We start from the raw sequence: 27,209 nt of genomic DNA, 5'->3' as shown, positions 1-27,209 counted from the left end.
GCCGTTACGGCCGTGGGGCGGTGAGGAAGGGCTGCGCTCAGCCCAGGCCTGGTGGCGGTGACCGCCCTTTTCGGGTGTCTCTGACGCCGGTGTAGCTCTGGGGTTTGTGCCGGGGAGAATGGGAGCTCCCGGCCTGACCTCCTTTTGTGATGTTGTTTGTATTCGGTTTTTACCCTTCTTCCTGAAGTGAGCTTCCGGTTTTGTGGAGTTTTGTGTCGGCTTGTTTGTGGGTTTATTGTTTGTTATTGTTCTTCCTATCGGTTTTCCCATCTCTGAATTTCTTCATGTAGTTTTGTATTTATTGATATGAATTTTTTTTTGTAAGTCTTGTCTATTCACTTGGCTGGTATAGAGCCTACAGTACACACTTGGCCCTGTGTATTTTTTTACCTAATTGAATAACTGAAGTAAGTAAGTAACATCTTGGAACTGGATCACACAAATACTAATGACATGCAAAAGAAAAAGCATGTCAGTTGTTTGTTACAGTGTACAAGTAAAATCTTAATTTTACCATAGAGAAGTACGGAAAAATGCAAGGTACGAACAGTATCTGAATGTGACACTTGGTTGTATGTGCCCTGGGTAATTAACAGCACAGTTTTGGGGACCACAAGTCAGGCTGGCTTGTTTTATAGAGGCCTGTAGTGTCTCCTAATATATATACATTAATAAAATCATGATAATTCAAACATTTGGAGGTGGGGTTTTGTCTGTACTCAGAGACTTATTTCATACAAGGCTTTCATATTGCTGGAGTACATTATTGCAGGGAAGCATGAGATTGGGACTATTATATTCCACCCCAAGACACCTTTCTAATTTCCTAAGGTTGTATCTTCCCCCTGCCATTTCCCACCCCCTTTTTTTCACTTTTTTTTCTTTCACTTTTCCTGCCTCTTTTTTCTCTATTATTTTTCCTCTTTTTTTCCCCTCTCCTTTTTTTTTTCCTCTCCCCTCTTTCCTTTCGATCCTCTCATTCCTCTTTTCTGTCCCCTCTTTCTACTCATTCCCCCCCTTTCCCCCTCTCATCCCCTTTTTCCCCTTTCTCTCCCCTTTTCCGCCACCTTTTTTTTTTTTCCTCTCCCTTTTTTTTTTTTTTTTTTTTTCATTTGCGCCTTCTTGGCTCTGCTGCTGAGCCTTTTTGCTGTGTTGAAAATTATCTTTTCAGGGCTTATTATTTATTTGTTTGTCTCCTTGGTAGTGTTTGGTCTGAGAAGAAAAGTGTGTTGCATCTCATAACAGCTTAGTTTCTTTTATTAGCCCCCTGTGGGGAACTTTACTGGAGGCATTTCAGAAGTCTTAATAAATAATGTGAACTAGTTCTTTGTGATGTTATGGAGACATTTCAAGACTTAAGACGATAATGATTTTTCTTTGCAAAATCTCTGCTTGTTAGACCTTATCAGATAATGGCAATCCAGATTTTCTAGTGCTCTGTTTTTAATTATTGATGCAACAAACTTGCCAGGAAGGCTAAGTAGTGCTCCATTTCTCTAGAATGCTTCCAGTGTTCAGTGAGACATTCTGATTTTTTTCTTAGCCATTTGGCATATTTGAACTTTGGAGGTACTAGTTGAATATTTCACTCATTTTAAATTATTTGGGTTTTCAACATAATTTGCTGCTTTTTTTCCTGAAGGTTGAGTCGGAATTTGTGCATCATTAAGAAGGCGGAGATGTTTATTTCTTCTTTAGATATTTATCTTTTTTAATGTCTCTTTCTAATCTCAAAATATTTGGTGGTTTTAGCAATGCCTTTAAGTATCTTTAAAGGCTTCCTGCATCTTGTACATTTAGGAAATTCCTGTTCATAGTTCTACCTTACAGAAATTTTCCTTTGAATACCATTTTCACCCTTCTTGGTTTTCCCTCTTAATTGCTGTTTTCAGTCTGGTATTTCTTTATAGATTGAACTAGCATTAAATTCCTGAACGTGTATATGTTTCTACCTGACCCAAGAGTTTTGCAAACTTTTTAATTTAACTTAGGTTTATTTTTTTCTCTTGGTTATCCTTATGCCCTCTTTCATTGATTGCCTGCATATCTTTCAGGTTCTTTTGTTTGGGGTTTTTTTGAGTAACCTGCAGGACACTTCACTTTTGTTTGTCAAAAATACTCTGAATTTAAGTTCTCCTGTCATAAGGAGAACTAGATTAGGTCATTTACTGGACGACAGAGCAGAAATAACTATGTTTAAGGATTTTGCAGATTTATGAAAGAAAAGCATGGCTTTATAGATGTGAGATTCTCTTATTCTTTAATAAAGTTGTCAGAAATAAAAACTGCCATTACAGTTAATGTAAGCAATTTTTAATATTTAGGTCTTTGTGATTCAGTTTTAAAATCATGATTAGGACCTTCAGATTTTACTATAGTCATATAGTTAGCCAAGTTTACTGAATGATTGGGTGCTATCTAGAAATACAGGGGAGTTAACTGAAAGTTTTGTATCTAGAGGGTTTGCTCTGTTACCTGCTATTTCAGGTCAAATACATATGTTTCAGTAATAATCATTGTTAATTATTGTAGAGCCACATGATAATTGTTCTGTTTGCTTGTCAATTAGGCGGAAAGTTTACAAGAAAACCCTGATGTCTCAGTTTGTTATGCAGATGCCAAGCAAGAAATCTTGGATGAATGCGAGAGTGTTTGGAAGCAGATGGAAGAGGTATGCAAATCACAAGTGATAGACTAGATTGTTTGTAAACTTTCCTCAGCATTTTATGTTTATCTCCCCATCCTTCACTGCATCTTTACCTCACCCCTGCAAAGAAACAAAACCAGTAAATAAGGGGGCGAGGAGGAGGTGGGTGGGTGTGCAGGGAGAAGAAAAGATTTTCAGACAGGTCAAAGACAGAAGTACTGGCAGGGATGAACAATGCTGAGTGTGCTGATCCTTTGATTTGATTAGAGTGGGAGTATATGTTAAAACTAGGAAAAATTAAACAATATACTATTTCTGGTACTACCAGCACACTGAGACTTGTGATCCTTCTCTCTTTCTCCTCATGCAAGATGGGATTGAACAGCTGTTCACAAGCTATTTGGATCTTAAGGGAGAGAGAAAGGGATGATAAAGAGGCTTTGAAGGGTTGTGTTGTTAACATATGCTCATGCAAACTCGCATCCTTGGGAATAAAATTTTTCTCACTTGATATATGGTTCACTGTGTTAATAAGACATTGTAAGGCTAGTTATTTTTATTTACAGGAATCCCAAGAAAGATACTTCAAACACGTCTGAGGGAATGCTGTGCATCCTATAAGATTCTGCTGAGTCTGATGAAGACTCGAGTTATCAATTTCTATTTGGAGAGTCTCACACAATTTTATGTGGTTTTAAGATGCTATTTGTGCAAGTTTCGAAATGTAGACTCAAAGCAATTAAATTATCTAAAACTGAAATAAAAATACTTCAAAATTTACAATAGAACAAACTATAGACAACCCACAGTGCAGGGTTGGTTTTTTTTACAGATTTTATAAAAAATATGATTTTACAGAATTAGATCTAAAAACTAATGCCATTTTTTAAAATTTGTTTTTACATGTAAACTTGTCTTAATATTGAAAAAGTGGTAGGGAATCCTGTGTCTAGGTTTATGAAGTACTGTAAGAAATTATCGACAGAAGTTTTGTTTGACACCACTTCAGAGGGTATGAACTTTATTCAGAATTTTCAGATTAGAAGGGAAGTTAGAATATTTGAATAATTTTGCATTCAGTTGGAAATCTTTGCTATCTTGCTTCTCATTCTCAGCATCCCCATAATAATACAGGGAGTGCTAATACATGGTATTTTAGAATGAGAAAACCATGTTTTTTATTACTTTGTTGCTTCCTGGATGCATGCATTTTTAGCAAAAAGTTTAAAAAAGCTAATAGCAATTGAATTAGCTCATAGATTATATGGTTTACAATGTAATGTTCCAATGATTTTGTCAACATTAGCAGTTTTTATTGGAGAAATCCTATATATTGTGTTTTCTTTCTAAAACATTAACTGGAAAGTTTCTAAAGTACTGCACAGTAGTTTTATTGCTTGATGGAATACATCCTGCCCTCTCATAGGGCAGGTTAGTTTGCTGACAGCTATAAAACAAGAAGGAGGTTAGCAGGTGTCTCCTGCCGAAGCCTTGGATATCTGTGGTGGTCTGAATTTTCAGACTTGATACAGATCCCGATGCAGACATGGGAGCTGATGTAGTACATTTCTGAAAATCATACTTGAAATGTATAGTATGTTGTCCTAAATGAGTTAAAACTAAAAATGTGTACCTTAATATGATTGCTTTGCTTGGAGAATCAGGATAGTAGCAGGAAGCGTGTCAATTTCATGTCAGCTTCTCTGTTCAGCCTTGTTCTTTACTCTGTTTTCCTAGTTTCTCTGGTTCTTCTTCTGTTCAGTGTCTTTCCCCGTATCACCTTTTCCCATGCAACTTGCCTTTTTCCTCAAATGATATATCTTCTGTTAGCTGCTAAAAAATTGATTTTAAATCAATTGAAACTCTTTTACTGTGGTTTGGTTTCAAAATATTTCTTCCTTTGCTGTTCTGGGTCAGGCTCTGGGGGACGTGGGAGCCAACTCAAAACTTTTATTCCAATATTAAACAAATTTTGTAATTTGCAAGGATCATGTCCCTTTCTTACCAAAGGGAAGAGTAAATAAACACTGTTTTTGTTTTGTTTTGTTTTCCTACCAAGTGTCAGAGGAAGCTAAAGGGTCTACAAACAGGAGCATTGCCAAAATCAAATCCCAAGGTAAGACAGTATTTTTTTCATATGCTTCACAAAATACTTAGTTTCCTGTAAAGATGTGCTGTGTATCCTAAAGAAGGAAATTAAAGTGTTTTCACTTATTCTCTAAACATGACAACTCTATTGTTACTAACTTTGAAACTGTATTCTGTAGTATGTTGTCTAGCAAATACTGAAAAATTGCATTTATGAATAGCAAAAAGGTTGTATGCAGTCCTGACACACAACTGATAAATTATTAACACAGGCAGCAAAATGGAGGGCTGTGTAACTTCAATACCCATTTGGACTATTTCCTAATCATTGCATATGTAATTTGTGAAACTCTGTATGCCTCCCTTCAGTTTTACTCTGGAACAACTTTGTATTTGCCAACTGTAGTTGTTCTCTGCTTGTGGATATCATTAGGAAATGGATGTGCTTGAAATGGAAACAAACTGTGATGCTAAAAGCATGAACATGAGCTCCTGTAGCTCACAAATTTTGGGGAGCGTGCAAAAAGGCAATGCTGGCTCACAGTTTAGTTATTTTTAAATTCTAAATAGGAACCTTTAAAACACAGTTTATATGAGGACTCCAAATTTGGAAAGTATGAAATACGCAGGTCTTACAAATCTCCATCATATATTATTTCAGTAAGAGAATTCAGTATAAAATTCAATACACTTGATTGAATAATTAACAAAAAGAACTGTTCCGCTATCCATTGAATACATCAGATCTGTAATTATTATGTAATTACTAATATTAATCTCTTGTTTGAAATAAATATGTTCTATTTAATCATAATAAATGAAGATTCATATTTACATAAAATACAATTATATTCTTCATTATTTCAGATAAAATCCTATCTGTAGAAATAAATTTTGTGAAATTTTAATTGGGTATAGAGTGAGGTTTTTATGTTTCTTTGTAACCTTACTGAAGCACATCATACCCTTGTAATTAACACTTAAACTTCGGAGAGGCTTGTCTTGAAAAGTTTTGCTTGATAGGCTTTTTCTTAAGACAATGATTAAATGGAGTTGCAAAAATAAATATTAAATCAAAATTATGTGTCATGATAGAAGATAAGGAGGAGAGGAAAAGGTCATGTTGTATCCTTTGTCATCAACTTTCATCAGATCTTACTGCAGTCCTTGCCAACATAGGCACTTGTATTGAACCCAGGAACCTACAGATCTGTTAGTCTGACTTCAGTACCTGGAAAAATTATGCAGAAGATCACACTGGGTGCTATTGAAAGGCAATTAAAGAAGAATGCAATCATCAGGTGCAGTCAACATGGGTTCAGAGGGGGGAAACTCCTGTTTAACTAATTTGATATCCTTCCAGGATAAGCTCATCGTCTAGTGGGAAATGGGAAGGTGGTGACTGTAGTTTTTCTGGATTTTAGTAAGGCCTTTGATAATGTCCATCATAGCATCTTTCTGGATAATTGTCCCAACTGGGGGATGAACAGGTACAATGAGCACTGGACAAAGAACCAGCTGAAGGGCAGGGCTCAAATGGTTGTATTGAATGGGGATATGTCTGATTGGCAACCAGTCACCACCAGTGTTCCTCAGGGTTCAGTTCTTTTGCTCAATATTTTTATCAGCAATCTGGATGCCAGAGTTTAATGCACCATTAGATACCAAACAGGGAAATGCTGTTGACTCTTTCAAGGGCAAGAGGCTTTGTAGAGAGATCTAGATAGATTGCAGCATTGGGCAGTCACCAATGGAATGGCATTTAATGAACAAACGTCAGATTTGCACATGGGGCAGAGTAACACCAGGCACAAGTATAAACTCAGAGTGTAGTGGCTGGAGAGCAGCCCCAGGGATCTGGGGGTGCTTGTTTGATGTCCTCTGTGTATAAACTTAATAATGGAATTTCTACACTTACCTCATTTTACTCCAGTGTAACTCAACACACTTCAAGGTGCTTCTTTTCTTCTTATACAGCTTTCCTTGTCTATTATGCGCATGAAAGCTTTGGCAGCAGAATATAATCAGTGGCAAAAAAGAAGTCCTGAAAGTAAGTAGTGGCTTCCATGTAAGGTATACTCATACAAATATCTGAGAAGTCTCTTTCATCTAGGCATCTTAAACTGTGTATTGAATATCTGCTGATTGTATTTTCATACTCTGACTACTTAAATTCTTCCCACAGCAGCATGTATGTTTTATTTTTATACTTGTTTTGCACTTCAGTTCTAAGTGAACCTAGAATTCACTTTGAATTCTACTATAACTCAATCTCATGTTTCTGGACAAATAAACACATGATTCATATCATCATTCATTAGTCAGTTAAATGGAAAAAATAACTGTGAGACCTCCTAACAAATCTCAGAAGTTCATTATGCTGTTACCCTCCAGCAGGTTTCTCCTTTCTTTGATTTTCTTTCTTTCATTTGTATTTTTGTTTTAGGAGAGAACTACTTTGGCGAATAATTTTGTTCATTCTGTCTTTTAAGAAGTGGACAAACTTTTTATCTTTGCAAGTACTGCTAATAAACGATAATTTGCCCATACATACTTTTAACCATAACACGTTTTTTTTTTTATTTTTGTTTTAATACTTAAAAGAAGTATGTCTTATTATGATGAACTAGCTGAAACTTTGAAGTAAGCCTTTAGTGGTAAGGCCATTACATAGTAACAAAATATCTTGTGTTGGATTTAACAAAGGTCAGAGATTTCGAGTCAAGAAAAGATAGTAGAAGACACTTCAGTTTATTTTAACAGAGGAATCTAGATCACTTACTGATCCTGAGAAGGAAAAACCACTGAGACAAGTAGGTAGTAGCTTTTAAGTTTGTTACGTATTATCAGTCAAAAGATATAAATTCCTCAGTTCTTCAAAATATTTTTTGTGCATAAGTGTCAGTGCTGACTGATTGCATTCTTTTGCAAGCCTGATGTGGCCAGACATGGAAAACAAAACCGTTCAGAATCTGAGTGTGAGTGAAGTTTGTTTTCTCAGATGTCCCATTTCAAGACTTCAGAAATAGTTCACACTAGACTCTCATTAGTATTCTGGTAGCACTCAGTCTTATGCCTCCTGTCAAGGACTTGTTATCATCTTTCAACTCATTAGTAAAACTTACTAGTTAATTTTTAAGTGGACACATTGACTCATTTGACTTTTTTATGACAGAAGAGGCTTGGGTTTTTTAGTGTTTAGAAAATGACAGGAATGTCTTTTAGACAGCAGATGGTGATTTCCAGTATCTTTGTTATTTGTCCAAGTTAGAATGCATTTTCAGATGACCTTTAAAGTAATGTCTCCAGCTTCTTTTGAAGTTTAGTAGACCAAACGTATGACATTGAATTTGGGAAATACTGCTTCTTGGCCACTGCTCATGAATAAGCTGGTGCTTAAAGCAGATTAATTGGAAGCACTTACAGTTTTTTATCTGGGTAGAATACCTGGAGATGTTAGGGTTTCTTATTTAAATATGGAATAAATTTAAATTTTAAGCTATTTGCTTAAAAATATTCTTGAGGCTTGACCTGTTTTTATTGGCTTGCTGACTTGCTTTGCTCAATCATTCTTGTTCCCAGGTGATAAGATTTATTATTAGAAACCTTAACTTTGTGCTAGAGAAATGATGTATGCACATTATAATGCAAAAAATATTTTGCAGCCAAAGCCTTGCCTTTTTGGCTAACTTTCTGATGGGAGAAAAAAAAGGAAGTTGCTGCTAAGAACTCAAATAGAGTTACAATGCTTGTGTGAAAATGAGGAGACTCTATATTTACATCTTTGCTGTCCATCTTGGCTTCTTTCTACTCTTTGTTTTGAAGGAAGAATTACTTATTTAGATAAATTCAGTGTTTTCAACTAGGAATTGCAGAAATACTAATTTCATATAATTTACTAATAGAGCAGGAATGGCAGGTTGTCTTATTTGGTTTCTGCTTTTAGTAATGGCCAGGTCATTTCTTGTAAATGAGGGCCTGACAGCATTTCAATTTTAAACTTTATTTTCAGAAGTTATAACTTGGCAGTTCTACATTTCTTTGGGATGATATTGGCACACAGACTTGAATCCACAATGCAAATTTTTTGTTCAAAGCTTTTACTTTAGTCTCCTTCTAACTTTCTGGTATTGTTTATGTAGTTCTAGAGCTGCAAAATCAGCTGAAGTAAAACTTTTTAACAAGCATTTGGCTTATAAAAATAGACTTCAACTTGTACCTTTGCAAAATAAGGAAGTGGAATCAACCATATTTTAAACTATTTAAAACAGTTGTGGTGTCTGCATAATTTCTGTTTTTCTCTGCAAAATGTTAGTATTACGCCAAATTCCTTTTATTTTAATAGGAGTTTCTGTATAAACATGCACAGTAGTTGCTTTTACATTTGTAGCATCTGGTAGTGTTTTGCTTAGTAATTGTGCTGTGTATCACTAGGCAATTCTTTTTGACATTAAATTTTTGCAAATATAGTGATTCATAACTGAAAAAGTTTTACCTGATAATAGATAAAGCAACCAATGTTCTTTCTGCCATAAATACGTTGTCCCAGTGTCTTAGATCTGTACTGTTCCTTCACTAAGTTAGGGTTACCAATTTCTTTCCTTGAAAGATACGGCCTTCTATTGTGATACTTAAACAATGTGAATATTACACAGTATCACAGTATGTTAGAGATTGGAAGGGACCTCAAAAGTTCATCTAGTCCAATCCCCCTGCCGCAGCAGGAACACCTAGATAAGGTTACACAGGAACGTGTCCAGGAGGGTTTTAAATGTCTCCAGAGAAGGAGATTCCACAACCTCCCTGGGCAGCCTGTTCCAGTGTTCCGTCACCCTCACTGAGAAGAAGTTTCTTCTCAAGTTTAAGTGGAACCTCTTGTGTTCCAGTTTGTACCCATTACCCCTTGTCCTATCATTGTTTGCCACTGAGAAGAGCCTGGCTCCATCCTCGTGACACTCCCCCTTTATATATTTATATACACTAATAAGGTCACCCCTCAATCTCCTCTTCTCCAAACTATAGAGACCCAGCTCCCTCAGTCTTTCCTCATAAGGGAGATGCTCCACTCCCTTAATCACCTTAGTTGCCCTGCGCTGGACTCTCTCCAGCAGGTCCCTGTCCTTCTTGAACTGAGGGGCCCAGAACTGGACACAATATTCCAGATGAGGTCTCACCAGGGCAGAGTAGAGGGGAAGGAGAACCTCTCTCGACCTACTAACCACCCCCCTTCTAATACACCCCAGGATGCCATTGGCCTTCTTGGCCACAAGGGCACAGTGTCGGCTCATGGTCACCCTGTTGTCCAGCAGGACCCCCAGTTCCCTCTCCCCTACACTGCTCTCTAACAGGTTGTTCTCCAATCTATACTGGAACCTGGGGTTATTCCTGCCCAGATGCAGGACTCTACACTTTCCCTTGTTATATTTCATCAAGTTATTCCCCGCCCAGCTCTCCAGCCTGTCCAGGTCTCTCTGGATGGCAGCACAGCCTTCTGGCGTGTCGGCCACTCTTCTCAGCTTAGTGTCATCAGCAAACTTGCTGATAGTACACTCAATTCCCTCATCTAAATCATTGATGAATATATTAAATAATACTGGTCCCAATACTGACCCTTGAGGCACTCCACTAGATACAGGCCTCCAACTAGACTCTGCCCATAGACTACAACTCTCTGGCTTCTCTCCTTCAGCCAGTTCACAGTCCACCTCACTACCTGATCATCCAGACCACACTTCCTCAATTTAGCTGTGAGGATGCTGTGGGAAGCCCATAACTTGGGATTAGGTATCTAAAAATAGTGGGGGGTTTTTTAAGTTTCAAATGAAGGGTTAGGAACCAATAGTAGAAATTGATAATTCCAGGCAGTGAGGGCTCACTATAATTGGAGCCAGGGGGAGTTACATGGCTTCCTTCAAATATGCCACTGAATGTGAATGAAAGCACACCAGTGAATTTTATCATGTGTATGTAGAGTATTCATTTCATTAAAGAAATCTTGCTCTAATAATAGCACAAAACATTACCTCCAACAGCTCTTAAACGTAAGCTTAATTTGGGACCACTGTGCTCAAATCTTTGTGTCATGATGTAGTGTCAGTAATTCTCCAGGTAAAAGGGGTTTTATTGTGACATTCAGTAGTTCTGCTAATTTTCATCTAGGAACAAACACTGCTTTTAAAACTACTGTTCTAAGTCTTCTCAAAGTTTGTGGAGATAAAACTTATAAAATTACCTGAAAATGTGCTTATATACACTTACGAAATCAACTGTATTGTATTTGGTAGATGTTTAATGCTTCAAAAGGAGTGTGATCAGCAGGACAAAGGAGGTGATCCTGCCCCTCTACTCTGCTCTTGTGAGACCTCACTTGGAGTATTGTGTGCAGTTCTGGTGTCCTCAACATAAAAAAAAACATAGAGCTATTGGACCACATCCGGAGGAGGGCCACGAGGATGATCAGGGGACTGGAGCACCTCCTGTATAAAGATAGGCTGAGAAAGTTGGGGCTGTTCAGCCTGGAGAAGAGAAGGCCGCGTGGAGACCTCATAGCAGCCTTCCAGTATCTGAAGGGGGCCTATAGGGATGCTGGGGAGGGACTCTTTGTTAGGGACTGTAGTGATAAGACAAGGGCTAATGGGTTAAAACTTAAGCAGGGGAAGTTTAGATTGGATATAAGGAGGAAGTTCTTTACTGTGAGGGTGGTGAGGCACTGGAATGGGTTGCCCAAGGAAGCTGTGAATACTCCATCCCTTGTGGTGTTCAAGACCAGGCTGAACAGATCCTTGGGTGACATGGTTTAGTGTGAGGTGTCCCTGCCCGTGACAGGGGTTTGGAACTGCATGAACTTAAGATCTTTTCCAACCCTAACTAGTCTATGATTCTACGGGAGGCGTAAAGATTTTCCTTTTTTGTTAAAGGAAAAGCTTTGATTGGAGTAATTATCTTTAAGATGAGGGATTTGGAGCCCAAGCCTGGACAGATAATATTACTGTCATATTAAGATTTCAATCTGTTACGGTAGCTTTCATTCCTACTGTTAAGAGATTCAAATGCTTCACTTTTTCAAAAGTCTTATGATTATGCAGATGCTGCAAGTTGGCATGGAACTGAGAATTGAAGTCCATTGAAGGCTATCAAAATTCAGAATTCAGAAAATATAAGATCCATAAATAGCTGTGTTTTGCAGAAGTATTCTGGGGAAACATTTCCACATCCTTCAATAGTGCAGTACTTTCCAGTAAATACTGCTGTTGCTCAGGGTTGCAGTTGGGATATTGGCCTTGCTGGGGCTTTCATCTCCCTACCTATAGCTGGTTTTTTGAACAGTATTGATGGTGAAATTCTTGTTCTTTAAATATGATGTGCTTGATCAGGACTGTAAAGCCTTCATGAAGTTGTTTAACAAGGTATTGAAAGACTGGAAGGATTTAATTGTCCACATTGGTAATGCTGATAGAATCCCTTCCACTGAAAAACATAGGCATACTTATCTTGACGTATGACTGTAGTTCACATTCAATATTATGTACCTATATACCTGAGCTAGCCCAGGTGTAAAAAATAACGTGGAAGCATTAATACCACAGTTTTTTCAGTCTAATTTAACTTGCTGAAAACTGACAGTAGGTTAGCACAGCAGGACACCATAAAATGTTAAACTGCTGTTTACACCCAAACCAGTTCTTTAGGGGCTACACAAGATTTTCTCCAGCCAGACTGCTTTTCAGTATAAACAAGTCTGTATCATCTAATGCAAAAAATAAAAACCCAAAATTGTTTTCTTTTTCAGTGATTTCTACCAATCCAAATATACTGTTGCCATTAGGAAAAAAAAAGGTAAGTCTTTTTGTTTGTCAAAACATAGTAACTTTTTTCTTCAGAAAGATTTATGTACAGTTGCTGCATTTTCTCATAACTATTCCTGTGGTGCACTACTGCTAGGATACAGTTTATGTTTCTTTAGGCATTGTTATGATGCTTTTCTCCCCCTGTATTATGACTACAAAAATTTCCTAGTTGTAGTGAATATTTTTAACAAAAGGTTTTTATATATTGCATTTCATACTTGATATAAAATAGTGTAACATTATGTATTACACAGAAGTCAGTATTCTTAGATTTAGATTTCTGTGGCAATAATTTGCAAATAACTTATTGAGTTCTTCTAGCCTTGGAAGAAAGAGCAAATCGAGAATGTTTTAGGGTTATCGTTACACTATATTGACAGCACATTGGTATGCAGCGTGACCTGAGAATATTGATGTGGTTATGGTTTTAAAAAACCCCAAACAAACAAAAAAAAAAAAAACAACAAAAAAATCCCCTTTCCCTCAAGAAAAATCCCCACACCACTACTTTTTGGTTTTCTTTTTCCTAGCTGCTTTCCTTTCTCTAGTGTCAGTCATAATAGGAAACTCAAACACAGATCAGTCTTATTATTAAGAAGTCATTTGCTTACACACATTCATTTGATTATATTGCTGTGGAATATTTGATTTAATATTACATTTTGTGCTGTGTTTAGGATTCCGATTTTTTTTCGGATGTTGCATAAATGGAGCATATTTGCTTCTGTAGAATATTCTTAAAATTTTTATTTCTTTGAGATAAATATAAAAGTTCCTCCTGTGGTAACAGGCAGAATATATCCAAATAATATATTAAACAAACCAAAACAAAACTATTAGAAATACTACTTTGTAGAATATAATACACTAATGAAAAACTCAGTCCACTGTGAGTCTGCTCTTCCCTATCCTTAGCAGTGCATATAGGTTCTGGCTGAAGTAGTTTTATTTCTCCCTTTTGTGTCTCCCAGGAATGTCCGTATCACTGAGGACCATATAATTCATGGATGCAGTTAGTCTTTGCAATATCTTTGTTTTTTGAGTGCTATATATTTTATGTTGGTGCAATTAGCATAGGTTTATTCTTGTAAACAGCTGCACTGATAGAGACAATGCAGCCCGGGTACTGCAGATGTTTCCTCCTCAGTCTTTCATCAGATAAGCAGTTCATGTGTGTGCTCCATAATCTGCTTCAGGTCAGAACTTCAAGACACAAATGAGCAGCTGGTGGCAGTATAATTTTAAGTAGCTCAACTGGATTTAAAAGTAGTGTGTCACTCTATAGCTGTATTTAAGAAATTACAGCTAATTTTGGCTCTCTTGAAGGTTTACAGAAGTAAGTTTACCTAGAAAAAATATTACAGACTGGGCTACCTGCAAACCGTAGGTTTACTTGTACTTTTTTATAGTTGCAGGAAGTCAAGGATGATCTTGAAAATGTGCTGTCATCAGTTCAGTTAAAGAATAAAACCCTGGAAGAAGACCTGAAAAGGTAATATAATAATTTCAGTTTATGAATGCTGTAAGCTTTGTTATGACATATTACCTTTTTTGACTGTCCAGGGAAAGTGTTTTATTTGTTGCAACATTTCCTACTTTTCATGTTTTGAAGAGAACAGAAGTGGTACGAAGAACAGAAGCAGTTAACAGATACTCTTAGTATAACTGAGGAAGAGACAAGAAAACAAGTTGAACAAGTTTCCAAGAAAAGGTATTTCCACATTTTTTTTAATTTTGAAAAATTTAAATATCAACAGAGCAAATGAGCAAACAAATATTCTCCTTCTTTTGTTAAATAGATCAAAAATAACTCAGTAATCCGTATTTGAAACAGAAAACGTTGCTATTATCTGCTTATATCCTGTGGTTCAAAGTGTTCAACTCATAACAATAGAAAGCAAGGGATTTTTTGGTTAAGAACTTCTTATTTATTTTATTACATTTCATATTCTACTAGAGCATTTCGTGAACAGAAAATGAAAATCTCGCAACTAAAGGTATATAAGAAAAAACTACTGACTGCTCTGGGGGAATTCCTGGAAGAACATTTTCCTTCTCCAGAGAAAGGTGGAAGTGCTGAAAAGAAGGTATGATTTTCTTAAGAACTATTAAATTTTGAATGTTCAATTAGATGCAAGATCTTTTTTTAAGTGACTAACATAGAATCTGCAGTTACATTTTGAAGTAAGTATAGTTCTTACAGCTGATCCTTTAGGTTTGATATTTTATATTTTCTAGGTTTGATAATGATATTCTTCAGGTCGATTTATATTGTTTAAGGCTGTTCTCAGCTGAGTATTTTCCTTTTAATGCATGTATCCTTTACCCAATTTGATGCATAGCAATGTATTTTTTACTGAACTGCAAGCTGTGCCAAATTTGGAATTGGTGAGGGGTTCGCTCCAAATTGTTCCATTTTCTTTTACTGGACTAGGCAAGTGGATTCATGTTTTCATTGGCAAAGTATATTTTAATTGTCTAACAATGTTTATGGAACAATAATAAGGACAAGTGTTTATAATTACAGTGCAGTTTGGAATGTTAACTGCCAGTTTCTGTTCAGGCAAACTGGACCAAAAATTACCTTAAAACTTTAGGGAAAATAGCATTTTGCATAATAAATTTAAAACCTGCAGTAAAAATAGACCTTTACCATTATTATTTGAAAGATTAGCTCAAAAAGCCTAGGAAAAAAGCAGGGGTTGTTTTTTGGTTTTCAGATATGTAATACAGTAATAGAAAGCTTTTCTTCATTCCACTTCCTTACTATTTCAGACAACCTCATAATATAATTTCTTTAATATAATTGTGCTCTATCTTAAAACTAATTATTTTTATCACTGCTGCTTCCACTGGGGTTTATTCCAGTACATTAGAAACAGTCTCCTAACTTCCAGTCTAAATTTATTGATGTCTAACACAGATTCATATTTTCTCATGCAGTATCTTGTGTTTACTTCTCTTGTATATTTACAGACAGCAATCTTGTACACCCTGCTTCTTTGTTTTGTGAATTGAGCTAGAAAAGCTCTTTTATTTTTCTTCTGTAAGGTAATTTTTTTATTTTTTTCCCCTGGGTTATCGTAGTAAGACCAATTTTCTGGATTTGCTTCCACTTGCAGTCATCCTTTTTGGAACCTGGTAAAAACCAATATTATAAAGAAAAAATAACCTGCTAGCTTACAGTCATCACAAAAGCAGCTAATTACACACCTGTGTTTTTTTCTTCCTGTTAATCTCAACTGATGAACCCTGAGCTTTTTGTTGCTGCCATTGTTAAATTAAATCTTAGATTTGCACAGAAGTATATATATTGCATGAAAAATATCACATGGAGCCTTCAAGGCATGATGTCCATTTTCAAAGTTGTTTTCAATCACTTTCAAACAGAGTATTATATTTTGCTTATACTGCTGTTCTGGTTCCACCCTCCTTTCATCAGGCACCTGCATCGAGGTTTGGGAGTGGGAAGGAAGATTGAATCACAGAAGCCCAGTTTAGCTTCTGTTGCTGAGGCCCAACGCTTTTACTATAGGCAGTGGTTGCAGTAAGAATTATCTTGCATTTTAAATCTCAGATAAAAAGACTGTTTGTTTTTTTTTAAGATGTATGAAAAGTCATATGTTAACAAATATTCTTTATATCAGGAAGAATATGGCAAGAATCTCCTTGGAATGGAGAAGGTGCCTTTTAAGTTAAATAGATGCTGATCTTCCTGCTTAAAAAAAGTGGGAAAAAAGATAGAAATGAAGGAAGAATTTGGGGTGCAGAGAGAGGTAGTAACCACTGTGGATCCAGCTGTGTCCTGGACATCTTTTGCATCGCTGGAGGTGGTGGGAGTCCTCCAGGGTCCATAGTCAGTATAGGAGGTAGTGGGGAGTCCTCCAGGATCTGTAGTTAGTATCTGAGGTGGTGCAAGCCTTTCAGGGTTCGCAGTCAGTATCTGAGCAGAGTGTCCTCAAGAGTATGTAATAGTTGTTGGAGGTAGCTGTCAGGTGGGTGTCCTCATGGAGTGTCTTTCTGGAGTAGTCCTTTTGAAGGTGTGCTTTCCTGGACTTGCGTTCATGGTGATGTTTTTTTGGGTTTGTTTTGTTTTTTTTTTTTTTTGTGATTACCTTTTCCCCCTTTTACGGGTTGGAGGGAGTACCTCTGTTCTTAATGTCACATACTACATGTTCCTGGTGGACCAGTTTTGCAGCAATTCTTGGGATAATGAGCAGCAATTCCTCACACCAGACCTCAAGGTAATGGAGAGAAGACTCTTAGCTCTTCCCACCCATCTCTAAGGCAATGGATGATGGAGTCCCATTTCAGTTCCTCACACCCTTCTCTAAGGCAATGGACACTGAGTTTTACCTCAGCTCCTCCCACCCATCTCTGAGACAATGGTCAGTGGAGTCCCATTTCAGCTTCTCACACCAATCTCTCAGACAGTGGGCCATGGAATCCCATCTCAGATTCTTTCTCAGCAATCTTTGAGACAGTGGAAAGTGCAGTCTGATTTCAAATCAGTCTCTCACAGCTGAGTGCGCAACCCTGCCCTGCCAGTGCCTGCATTACCTCTTTTATTTTGTTGAATGTAATGTGGATGGGGGTGGGGAAGGATAAAATAGAAAAATAAAAGAATCAGGTTCACCATGCAGCAGCACAAGCAGTTTTGTTGGTGTTGCTGCCTAAGGAATCCTTATCAGTTCACAGGGAAATGGATTGATTTGCTTGCTATTAAAACAAGTAATTTTCTAATGATATTTTATTACAGGCTTTTTTTCCCCCAAAATTGAAATCAGATTAAACAAACATTCATAAGCAAATAATGAAATATATTTAGTCTTGAGCTGTGTCAAAATGTGTATTATAAACATATTCCTAAAGTTCACAAAAAGCCATTTTTTCCTAACAGGTCATATGAATATGTTTTGCACTGTACTACATTATGAATATAATGTACTTGGTTTTATTTAAACATAAACCCAGATAGATATACATTGATCATTTAAGGTTAATCTCTTTTACAATTAATTTAAAAATTGTTATGTTTAAAGTGTATTATATTGAACTGGTACATTTAAATACTATCTTGTTATTTCTGTCACAACTAAACCTAAGCAAAATTCTCCATCTGTTGTGTACTATGCAATCAAATAATTGTGTGATTATTTTTATTTGTCAGTTAACATTTTTCCTGACTTTAGGTTTGGGTTTTGTTATTTCATCTGGGGTGTCGTTATTGTTGCAGAATTCTCAAGAAGAGCCAGTTGTAGAACTGAAACCACTGCAAGTTATATTAGAGGTGAGATGGCTTTGATGTATAGAGATTCGGGGGATTTTCCAATACTCAGATCTGACCATAATACATTAATAAGATAAATAACATCATATGACATACAGTTCGAATCATAGAATCATAGAATAGTTAGGTTGGAAAGGACCTTAAGATCATCAAGTTCCAACCCCCCCTGCCATGGGCAGGGACACCTCGCCCTAAACCATATTACCCAAGGCCTCGTCCAGCCTAGCCTTGAACACTGCCAGGGATGAAGCATTCACAACCTCCCTGGACAACCTATTCCACTGCCTCACCACCCTAACAGGAAAGAATTTCCTCCTTATATCCAATCTAAACTTCCCCTGTTTAAGTTTTAACCCATTACCCCTTGTCCTACCACTACAGTCCCGAAGGAAGAGTCCACCCCCAGCATCCCTATATGCCCCCTTCAGATACTGGAAGGCTGCTATGAGGTCTCCACGCGGCCTTCTCCAGGCTGAACAGCCTCAACTTTCTCAGCCGATCTTCATATGGGAGGTGCTCCAGTCCCCTGATCATCCTCGTGGCCCTCCTCTGGACTTGTTCCAACAGATCCATGTCCTTTTTATGTTGAGGACACCGGAACTGTACACAGTACTCCAGGTGAGGTCTCACAAGAGCAAAATAAAAGGGTAGGATCACTTCCATCGACCTGCTGGTCACGCTCCTTTTGATGCAGCCCAGGATACGGTTGGCTTTCTGGGCTGCAAGCGCACACTGAAGCCAGCTCATGTTCATTTTCTCATCAACCAGCACCCCCAAGTCCTTCTCCACAGGGCTGCTCTGAATCTCTTCTCTGCCCAGCCTGTAGCTGTGCCTGGAATTGCTCCGACCCAGGTGTAGGACCTTGCACTTGGCATGGTTAAACTTCATGAGGTTGGCATCAGCCCACCTCACAAGCGTGTCAAGGTCCCTCTGGATGGCATTCCTTCCCTCCAGCGTATCAACCGAACCACACAGCTTGGTGTCATCGGCAAACCTGCTGAGGGCCCACTCAATCCCACTGTCCATGTCAGCGACGAAGATGTTAAACAAGACCGGTCCCAACACTGATCCCTGAGGGACACCACTCGTAACTGGTCTCCAGCCAGCCATTGAGCCATTGACCACAACTCTTTGTGTGCGACCACCCAGCCAGTTCTTTGTCCACCGAGTGGCCCATTTATCAAATTGATGTCTCTCCAATTTAGAGATAAGGATGTCATGTAGGACAGTGTCAAACGCTTTACACAAGTCCAGGTAGATGACATCAGCTGCTTTACCGCTGTCCATCAGTTCCATAGCCCCATCATAGAAGGCCATCAAATTGGTCAGGCAGGATTTCCCCTTAGTGAAGCCATGCTGGCTGTCACCAAGCACCTTGTTGTTTTTCATGTGCCTTAGCATGCCTTCCAGGAGAATGTGCTCCAAGATTTTGCCAGGCACAGAGGTGAGACTGACTGGTCTGTAATTCCCTGGGTCATCCATTTTCCCCTTCTTGAAAATGGGGGTTGTATTTCCCTTTTTCCAGTCGTCACCTGACTGCCATGATTTTTCAAGTATGATTTTTCAAGTATGATGGCCAGCGGCTTAGCAACTTCATTTGCCAGCTCCTTCAGGACCCGCGGATGGATTTCATCAGGACCCATGGACTTGTGCACGTTCAGATTTTTAAAATGGTCTCCAACCAGATCCTCTCCTACAGTGGGCCCAAGGTCTTCATTTTCCACAGTCCCTGCATCCGCCTTCCAAGACATGGGTGGTGGGATCAGAGCCTTTGCTAGAGAAGACTGAGGCAAAGAAGTCATTCAGAACCTCAGCCTCCTCCAAATCCTGTGTAGCTAGTTCACCCAAGAGCGTCCTGAGGGGGCCTACGTTCTCCCTAATCTGTTTTTTATTTGCTAGGTACCTGTAGAATCCCTTCCTGTTATCCTTAATATCCCTAGCCAAGTTTAATTCTAACTGGGCCTTAGCTTTCCTAACCTGGTCTCTAGCTTCCCGGACAATAACCCTGTACTCTTCCCAGGCTTCCTGTCCTTGCTTCCACTTTCTATAAAGCTCTTTTTTCTTTTGAATTTTCCTCAGGAGCTCCTTATCCATCCAAGTAGGTCTCCCGGCTCTCCTGCTGCACTTTCTTCTAGTTGGGATGCAACACTCCTGAGCTTGTAGCAGGTGATTCTTGAAGACCAACCAAGAGTCTTAAGCCCCCCTGCCCTCTAGGGCTATATCCCATGGAACCTTACTAAGCAGGTTCCTGAAGAGGCTGAAGTCTGCTTTTTTGAAGTCTAGGGCAGTGAGCTTGCTGCATGCTCTTCTCACTGTCCTAAGTATCTCACATTCAACCATCTCGTGGTCGCCGCATCCATGTACCAGTGCACCCCTGTACATGGGTTGTTCTTAACATCGCCCATTTTAATGTACTGGTACATGGGGTTGTTCTTCACATCGCCCATGTTTAATCACATCGCCCATTTTAATCCCATTGCAAGTTCATTAAAATTAATTTGAACTCCAAAGCATAATTTTAAAGGAGCATTAATAATCATTTCACTAACTTTGTTCCTTCTTAAGTGTGTCATTTGAAGTGAATTTTCCTGTTCCTCCCCCATCCTAATTCTTCAGGCAGTTATAAGCATCTATATGTAAGACCTCCCTGGGGGAAATTGTTTTGGTTTCTCACCTCCACCCGCCTGATGGAAAACTTGATTAATAACAGTGTTCTGGTATTAAGATGCTATGATCTGGTCACTATGACATTGTTTTACTTTAAAGCCCTGACTTTGGACTTACATCATCAAAATAGTTTTACATGCTTCAAGTATCCCAGCATGTCTGTTAATTCCAAATTAGGTAGAGTTTGAAAACAGAATTTAAAATAGCCATGTTCCCTATGGAATTGAAAATTTAAAGTTCTTCTAATGCTTTAAAATTGCCCTTCATATTTTTCTGATATTGTTAATCTCCTCAAAATGTGAGCACACCCAAGTAATGTTGGATTTACATTTGATAAAACATAGTTCCAAAAATTCTGACTTATTTTAATTTTAACTGTCTTGGTGTAATCTATCAATGTCCCTTATCTTTTTTTTATGGGAGGTTGTTTTTTTTTCTGCTGAGCAACTTGGTTTTAACTTCAAGTCCCTGTTAAATTTCAAAAGTGTCATGTTAGATATAGATAATGCTTTCTTAAAGAGACAAATACAAATTTATCTTTGTATTATAATTACAGATTTAGGATTTGCTGTTGTACAGCCATAATTCAGTCAAAGCATTCTAATCAGTGAATGTGTTCCTAACCATGTCTCGTCAATCTCCCTGTGTGTGTTTGTTAAATAATAAAAGTGCACATTTTTAATAAATCTGTTTTGACAAGCTAGGTATATACACTTATATTATTTAGGTATATCAGTACCTACTTCATTAAGTTAGTGTAAGTAGTAAGCAAGCAGTAACCTCTTTTCTCGTGCAAACTTCAGAATTTCTGTTATAGTACTTTTTATTCCAGTAATGAGCTGTTCTTTTAAACAGTTTGAGGAGTATTCCTTTCTGGTTTAGAATTTAATGAACTAGTTTAAGATTTGAAAAACAGTTTGCAATACAAACACATGTCAAATTATAATTCTTCAGAATCTTCTGAAAAAGAACAGTATTTTTCTTGTTTAATAGTAATTAACAGCGAGACCTGGACAGGCTGGAGAGTTGGGCAGGGAGAAATTTGATGAAATTCAACAAGGGCAAGTGTAGAGTCTTGCATCTGGGGAAGAACAACCCCATGTACCAGTACAGGTTGGGGACTGACCTGCTGGAAAGTAGCGAAGGGGAAAGGGACCTGGGGGTCCTGGTGGATAGGAGGATGAACATGAGCCAGCAATGTGCCCTTGTGGCCAAGAAGGCCAATGGCATCCTGGGGTGCATTAGAAAGGGTGTGGTTAGTAGGTCAAGAGAGGTTCTCCTCCCCCTCTATTCTGCCTTGGTTAGGCTGCATCTGGATTATTGCATCCAGTTCTGGGCTCCTCAGTTCAAGAAGGACAGGGAACTGCTTGAAAGAGTCCAGCGCAGAGCCACAAAGATGATTAAGGGAGTGGAACATCTCCCTTATGAGGCGAGGCTGAAGGAGCTGGGTCTCTTCAGCTTGGAGGAGACTGAGGAGTGACCTCATCAGTGTTTACAAATATGTAACGGGTGGGTGTCAGGAGGGTGGAGCTAGGCTTTTTTCAGTGATATCCAGTGATAGGACAAGGGGTAATGGGTGTAAACCGGAGCATAGAAGGTTCCACGTTAACATCAGGAAGAACTTCTTTACTGTGAGAGTGACAGAGCACTGGAACAGGTTGCCCAGGGGGGTTGTGGAGTCTCCCACATTGCCCGCCTGGACAAGTTCCTGTGTGATGTACTCTGGGTTACCCTGCTCTTGCAGGGGGGTTGGACCAGAGGATCTCTTGAGGTCCCTTCCAACCCTTGGGATTCTGTGATTCTGTAATGGGTAAAAAATAAAAAGTCCAATAGTGAGGAGTTTTTCTTCAGCAATAGAGGCAGACTGAGTATTTTGTACATACTGAAATTGGGAAAGCTATAACATTTAGAAGCTCTGAGTAGAAAGATTAAATTAATGGGATGAATAGAGAGAGCACTGTGGGATGGGTAAGGTTATTTAATCTAATGTGTGCAGTATTCCCTATGAGCAATAATATGAGGGCATAAACATGGTCTCTAGGAATGGGAAAAAAAGTCAAAACTCTTATTCATTTTTTACTTCATTAACTAATGCTATATTTAGATAGGAACAATGGAGTAAAGAAGGGTCAGGAGGAGGTGAGTTTTAAAGTGCTTGTCCTGCCCTAACAAGTAGTGATACGAATTTGGATAATCCATTTATGAAATGAGGATTTTATGTGCAAATATGAAGAAGTTAAGGTAGGACTATGATGTTTAACTTCACAACTGCAAACATATTTCTTTCTAACACTACACACAGAAGGGCACAAAATACAAGAATTTTTCCCAGTCTAAAATGACTTTTATATTTATAGTGAAATTTAGAAAAATTGTACAACATTCTTCTCTGCTAACATGCGAAAGGATCATGGAGAAATACCATTTATTGACAGGAAGTCATTATGGTTTTGAGGCAAGTGATGAAATCTATTTTTCCCTCTTATGCTTTTAATCTTAAGTTAATGGACACTAATTCAAGGATTAATTATGTAAGGATTTACCACCCTCATGTTCAGATTTTTTACGCATTTACAATTATAACTCTGTAAATTACCCTCTGATAATTTTTGACAGTGGAAAAATTGGTTTGGGTAAAGGAGAATTCTGCAGTCTTGTATTTCTTATGTTGTTTATGTAAGTATCTTATTACAATAACTTGTATGAATTCAGTTAAAGGAGATAAAAATGTAGCTGTTCTGTTCATTTCCTAAGTCGTCTTCTTTTGCTATTCCAGATTCTTATAGACAAATCAATGAGCACACCGCATGAACCCTATATATCAATCGATGACTCATTTTGGCCACCTTATATGGAGTTGCTCCTGCGACATGGAATTGCTCAGAGACATCCAGAAAATCCAGACAAAATGCGTCTAGAAAACTTTCATGGGTAGTGTGACCTACATCTTTATTTTTAAAGGAAATTGCTCTTGGAGGCTGACATGTGTTCTATGATGATTTTTCTTTAATATCAGTGACAGTTACCTTATGAATTAATCCTAACATGCTTTTCTGTACCTCTCATTGTAGTCCATGGCTGCACAAAAGTTTACTGATTTGAATTAATAATTTGGATCTTGGAGAATAAAATATGCTTTCTATTAATCAGATTTGTTTATTGATGTAGTAACTTCAGTGATTTCTCAGTTCATGGAAAAGGAAAAAGTTTAATAAAATCATAGACTGGGTTCCAGTGGAACAACTCTTAAAGACTATCCAATTGCAACCCCCTCTGCCACAGTCAGGGACACCTTCTGCTAGACTAGATTGCTCCAAGCCCTGTTCAACATGGCCTTGAACACTGCCAGGGATGGGGCAGCCACAGCTTCTCTGGGCAACCTGTTCCAATGCCTCTCCACCATCACAGTAAAGAATTTCTTCCTAAAAATCTAATTTAAATCTACTCCAGTTTAAACCTATTACTGTTGTGCTATCACTGCACTTTTTGATAAAGAGTTCCTCCCCATATTTCCTGTAGGTCCCCTTTACAATACTGGCAGGCTGCTATAGATTCTCTATATATTAGAGAAGCCTGGAGCCTTCTGTTCTCTAGGCTGAACAAGCCCAACTACCTCAGCCTTTCCTCATACAGGTGGTGCTACATCCCTGATTGTTTTTGTGGACCTCATTGTCTTCTTGTGTTTGGGCCCCAGAGCTGGACCCATTACTGCATGCTGGGGCCTCACGAGAGCAGTCCTTTTGGTGCAGCCCAGGATATGGTTGCTTTCTGGGCTGCAGGCACAAACTGCTGGGTCATGCTGAACTTCTCGTCAACACCCCGAAGTCCTCTGCAGGGCTACTCTAAATGTCTTCTTTGCCCAACCTGTAGCTGTGCCTGGGATTGCCCTGACCCAGGTGTAGGACCTTGCACTTGGCTTGGTTGAACTTCATGAGGCTGGTATTGGCCACCTCACAAGCATGTCAAGGTCCCTCTGGATGGCATTCCTTCCCTCCAGTATATCAACTACACCACAGCTTGGTGTCATCAGCAAACTTGCCGAGGGCGTGCTCAATCCCACTGTCCATGTCGCTGACAAAGATGTTGAACAGGATCCATCCCAACACCAACCCCTGAGGGACACTATTTGTCACTGGGCTCCAGCTAGACATTGAGCCATTGACCACAACTCTTTGCATGTGACCATCCAAACAGTTCTTTGAGTGGTCCATCCATCAAATTGATGTCTCTCCAATTTAGAGGCAAGGATGTCATGTGGGACAGTGTTGAACTCTTTGCACAAGTCCAGGTAGAATACGTCAGTTGCTCTTCCCATATAGGCCAGTGTTGTGTCCCCATCACAGAAGTCCACCAAATCGGTCAGGCATGATTTGCCCTCTATGAAGCCACGCTGCCTGTTAGCAGTCACCTTATTTTCCATGTGCCTTAGCATAGTTTCCAGAAGGATCTACTCCATGATACTGCCAGGCACTGTAGTGGTCTGTAGTTCCGTGGGTCTTCCTTTTCTTTTAGAAATGGGGATTACATTTCCCTTTCCAGTTACAAGGAACTTCACTGCCACAGCTTCAGAAATACGATGGATAGTGGCTGAGCCACTTTACCTGCCAGTTTCCTCAGGACCCTGTGGTGGGCTGACCCTGGCTGGATTCCAGGTGCCCACCCATGCTACTCTGTCACTCCCCTTCCTCAGCTGAACAGGGGAGAGAAAATACAATAAAAGGATTGTGGATGTAGGTAAGGGCAGGGAGAGATCATTTGTTAATTACCATTATGGGCAAACTTGGCCTAAAGAAAGTGGTTTATTGCTAATGAAATCAGAGTAGGAAATGAGAAATCAAACCTTAAAATACCTTCTCCCCCCACCTCCCTTTTTTCTGGGCTCAACTTCACTCCCGATTTCTCAACCTCCTCCCACCAAGCAGGGGAGCAGGGAATGTGGGTTGTAGTCAGTTCATCACAAGTTGTCTTTGCTGCCCCTTCCTCCTCAGGGGAGGACTTCTGACACTTCCCCTGCTCCACCGTGGGATCTCTTCCATGGGTGCAGTCCTTCAGGAGCAGACTGCTCCAGTGTGGGTCCCTTCCATGGGTGCAGCCCTTCAGGAGCAGACTGCTCCAGTGTGGGTCCCTTCCATGGGTGCAGCCCTTCAGGAGCAGACTGCTCCAGTGTGGGTCCCCACAGGGTCACAATTCCTGCAGCAAACCTGCTCCAGTGTGGGCTCCTCTCTCCAAGGAGCCACAGCTCCTGTTAGAAGCCTGCTTCAGCACAGGGTTCCCTGATCACTGCAGCCCAGGCTACCTCCAATCTTGACTTCTCCAGTAAGTTCTGCATTAGTGAGCAACAGGTCCAGCAGTGCCTCTCCTCTGGTTAGGATCTCCATCTCCTGTACTAGGAAGTTGTCCTCAGCTTCTTAGATGAAGAAACTAAGTATGATGATTGAAATTGGGCTATTTTTTGGAGTTAAGTCTTACAGCTGCTAAAAATTATGATGGAAGTCCTGAACTGGACTCAACAAAGTATTTCACATTATGATTTCATGAGATGATACAAGGTTGCATGGGGGAAGAAGACAGAACCAAACTAATATAAATTCTAGCAAAACTGCTCTTTTTTAGCTAACAAAAATAAAATCATTAAGTTTTGTGTGGTTTTGAGTGAATGCTGTTCATTTTACCCACATAATTGGTTATTAGGTGTAAGTATAGGTCCCAGTGTTCACTGTTGTGCATGAACATTGACCTTTTATTTCATACTGCTTGCTCAATCGCCCTCTGTTATTCAAAGTCTAGCTCTAATGTTTGACTAATCTATGCACATTTACCTTACAGTATTTTTAACTATTTAAATAGTTAAGTTGCTTGGCTTTGCTCTCTACCATTGTCCCATTAGATCTTTTTCCCTCATTTGTTCATAAGTACTTCGTATACTGCAGTCCTTTCACCTTACTACTAATATTATTAAGCTCAAATACTTCACTGACCCTCGGATGCCTCCTTCTGTGGTGACATTGTTAAGTTGAAGAAAAAATGTTAACATTAAGTAGCTTTTCTAGTTCTATAAGGAAAAAAAACCAACAAACTACACCACCATTCCCCCCCCAAAATCCCAAATCACTGAGAAAAAGTAAAGATAGTCTATAAATTGGTGCTTTACAGAAGTTGCAATATTAATTTTCATAACACAAAATCAAATGTCATCCAAGTAAATTATCAGAATAGATTTAAAAGAAAACACTTCATATAAAGCTTTATATTAAATTATCGGATTCACCACCATAAAATGTGTTGTAAAGGTTAAGTAGAAATTTAAAAAAAATGCAAATTTGCAGAATTTAGATTCACAAGTTGTTATTAAAGAAAACTGACAGTCAGAAAACCCTATGCTGCTAATCACTGGACCCTGAGGAGATATACATAGATATCCTTGATACCTTCCTGCAGCTCCACAGTATCCTACTGCATTCCCTAAAGCCTTTTGGCTTAGGCGTGGGACATGCTCGGAAGCCCAAACATGAATGTAGAACTTTTTCCTTCTGCTTAGCTGAGCCACACACCACAGCAAAAGAAAAGCTGTAGAAAGAGGAAATGAATTTTCTCTCACAGCCTAAAATGCCTTATCAGTTTTTAATGGAAATTGGTTCAGACTGAAATAGAGCTAACTGGAAGCTGTAGC

At 38.8% G+C, this 27,209-nt stretch overlaps 1 protein-coding gene across 1 annotated transcript; it reads left to right on the top strand.

Moving 5' to 3' along the window:
* The first annotated feature begins 73 nt into the window (after positions 1-73).
* Positions 74-23,516, top strand: CENPK (centromere protein K). Its single transcript, XM_061342672.1, has 10 exons — positions 74-151; positions 2,570-2,671; positions 4,707-4,763; positions 6,713-6,785; positions 12,525-12,571; positions 13,992-14,074; positions 14,195-14,293; positions 14,540-14,669; positions 17,819-17,872; positions 23,316-23,516. Exons 1-10 carry the CDS (start codon positions 119-121, stop codon positions 23,472-23,474), a joined length of 837 nt encoding a protein of 278 aa, XP_061198656.1. The 5' UTR covers positions 74-118; the 3' UTR covers positions 23,475-23,516.
* Positions 23,517-27,209: the final 3,693 nt, after the last annotated feature.

This window comes from Neopsephotus bourkii, unplaced genomic scaffold (assembly GCF_033783945.1).
Source record: "Neopsephotus bourkii isolate Nb327-2 ecotype Australia unplaced genomic scaffold, CSIRO-AGI_Nbou_v1 NB_1810, whole genome shotgun sequence".
NCBI lineage: Eukaryota > Metazoa > Chordata > Aves > Psittaciformes > Psittacidae > Neopsephotus > Neopsephotus bourkii.
The sequence above is the reverse complement of the archived record's forward strand: the minus strand, read 5'-3'. Positions and strand labels throughout refer to the sequence as shown.

What these genes read in the sequence shown, in the direction of transcription:
- CENPK (XM_061342672.1), top strand. Translation starts at nt 119, where the DNA reads ATGGGAGCTCCCGGCCTGACCTCCTTTTGTGAT. An exon ending in GCCTGACCTCCTTTTGTGAT is followed by an intron (nt 152 to 2,569) that starts GTTGTTTGTATT and finishes CTTGTCAATTAG; the next exon opens with GCGGAAAGTTTACAAGAAAA. An exon ending in GAACAAGTTTCCAAGAAAAG is followed by an intron (nt 14,294 to 14,539) that starts GTATTTCCACAT and finishes ATATTCTACTAG; the next exon opens with AGCATTTCGTGAACAGAAAA.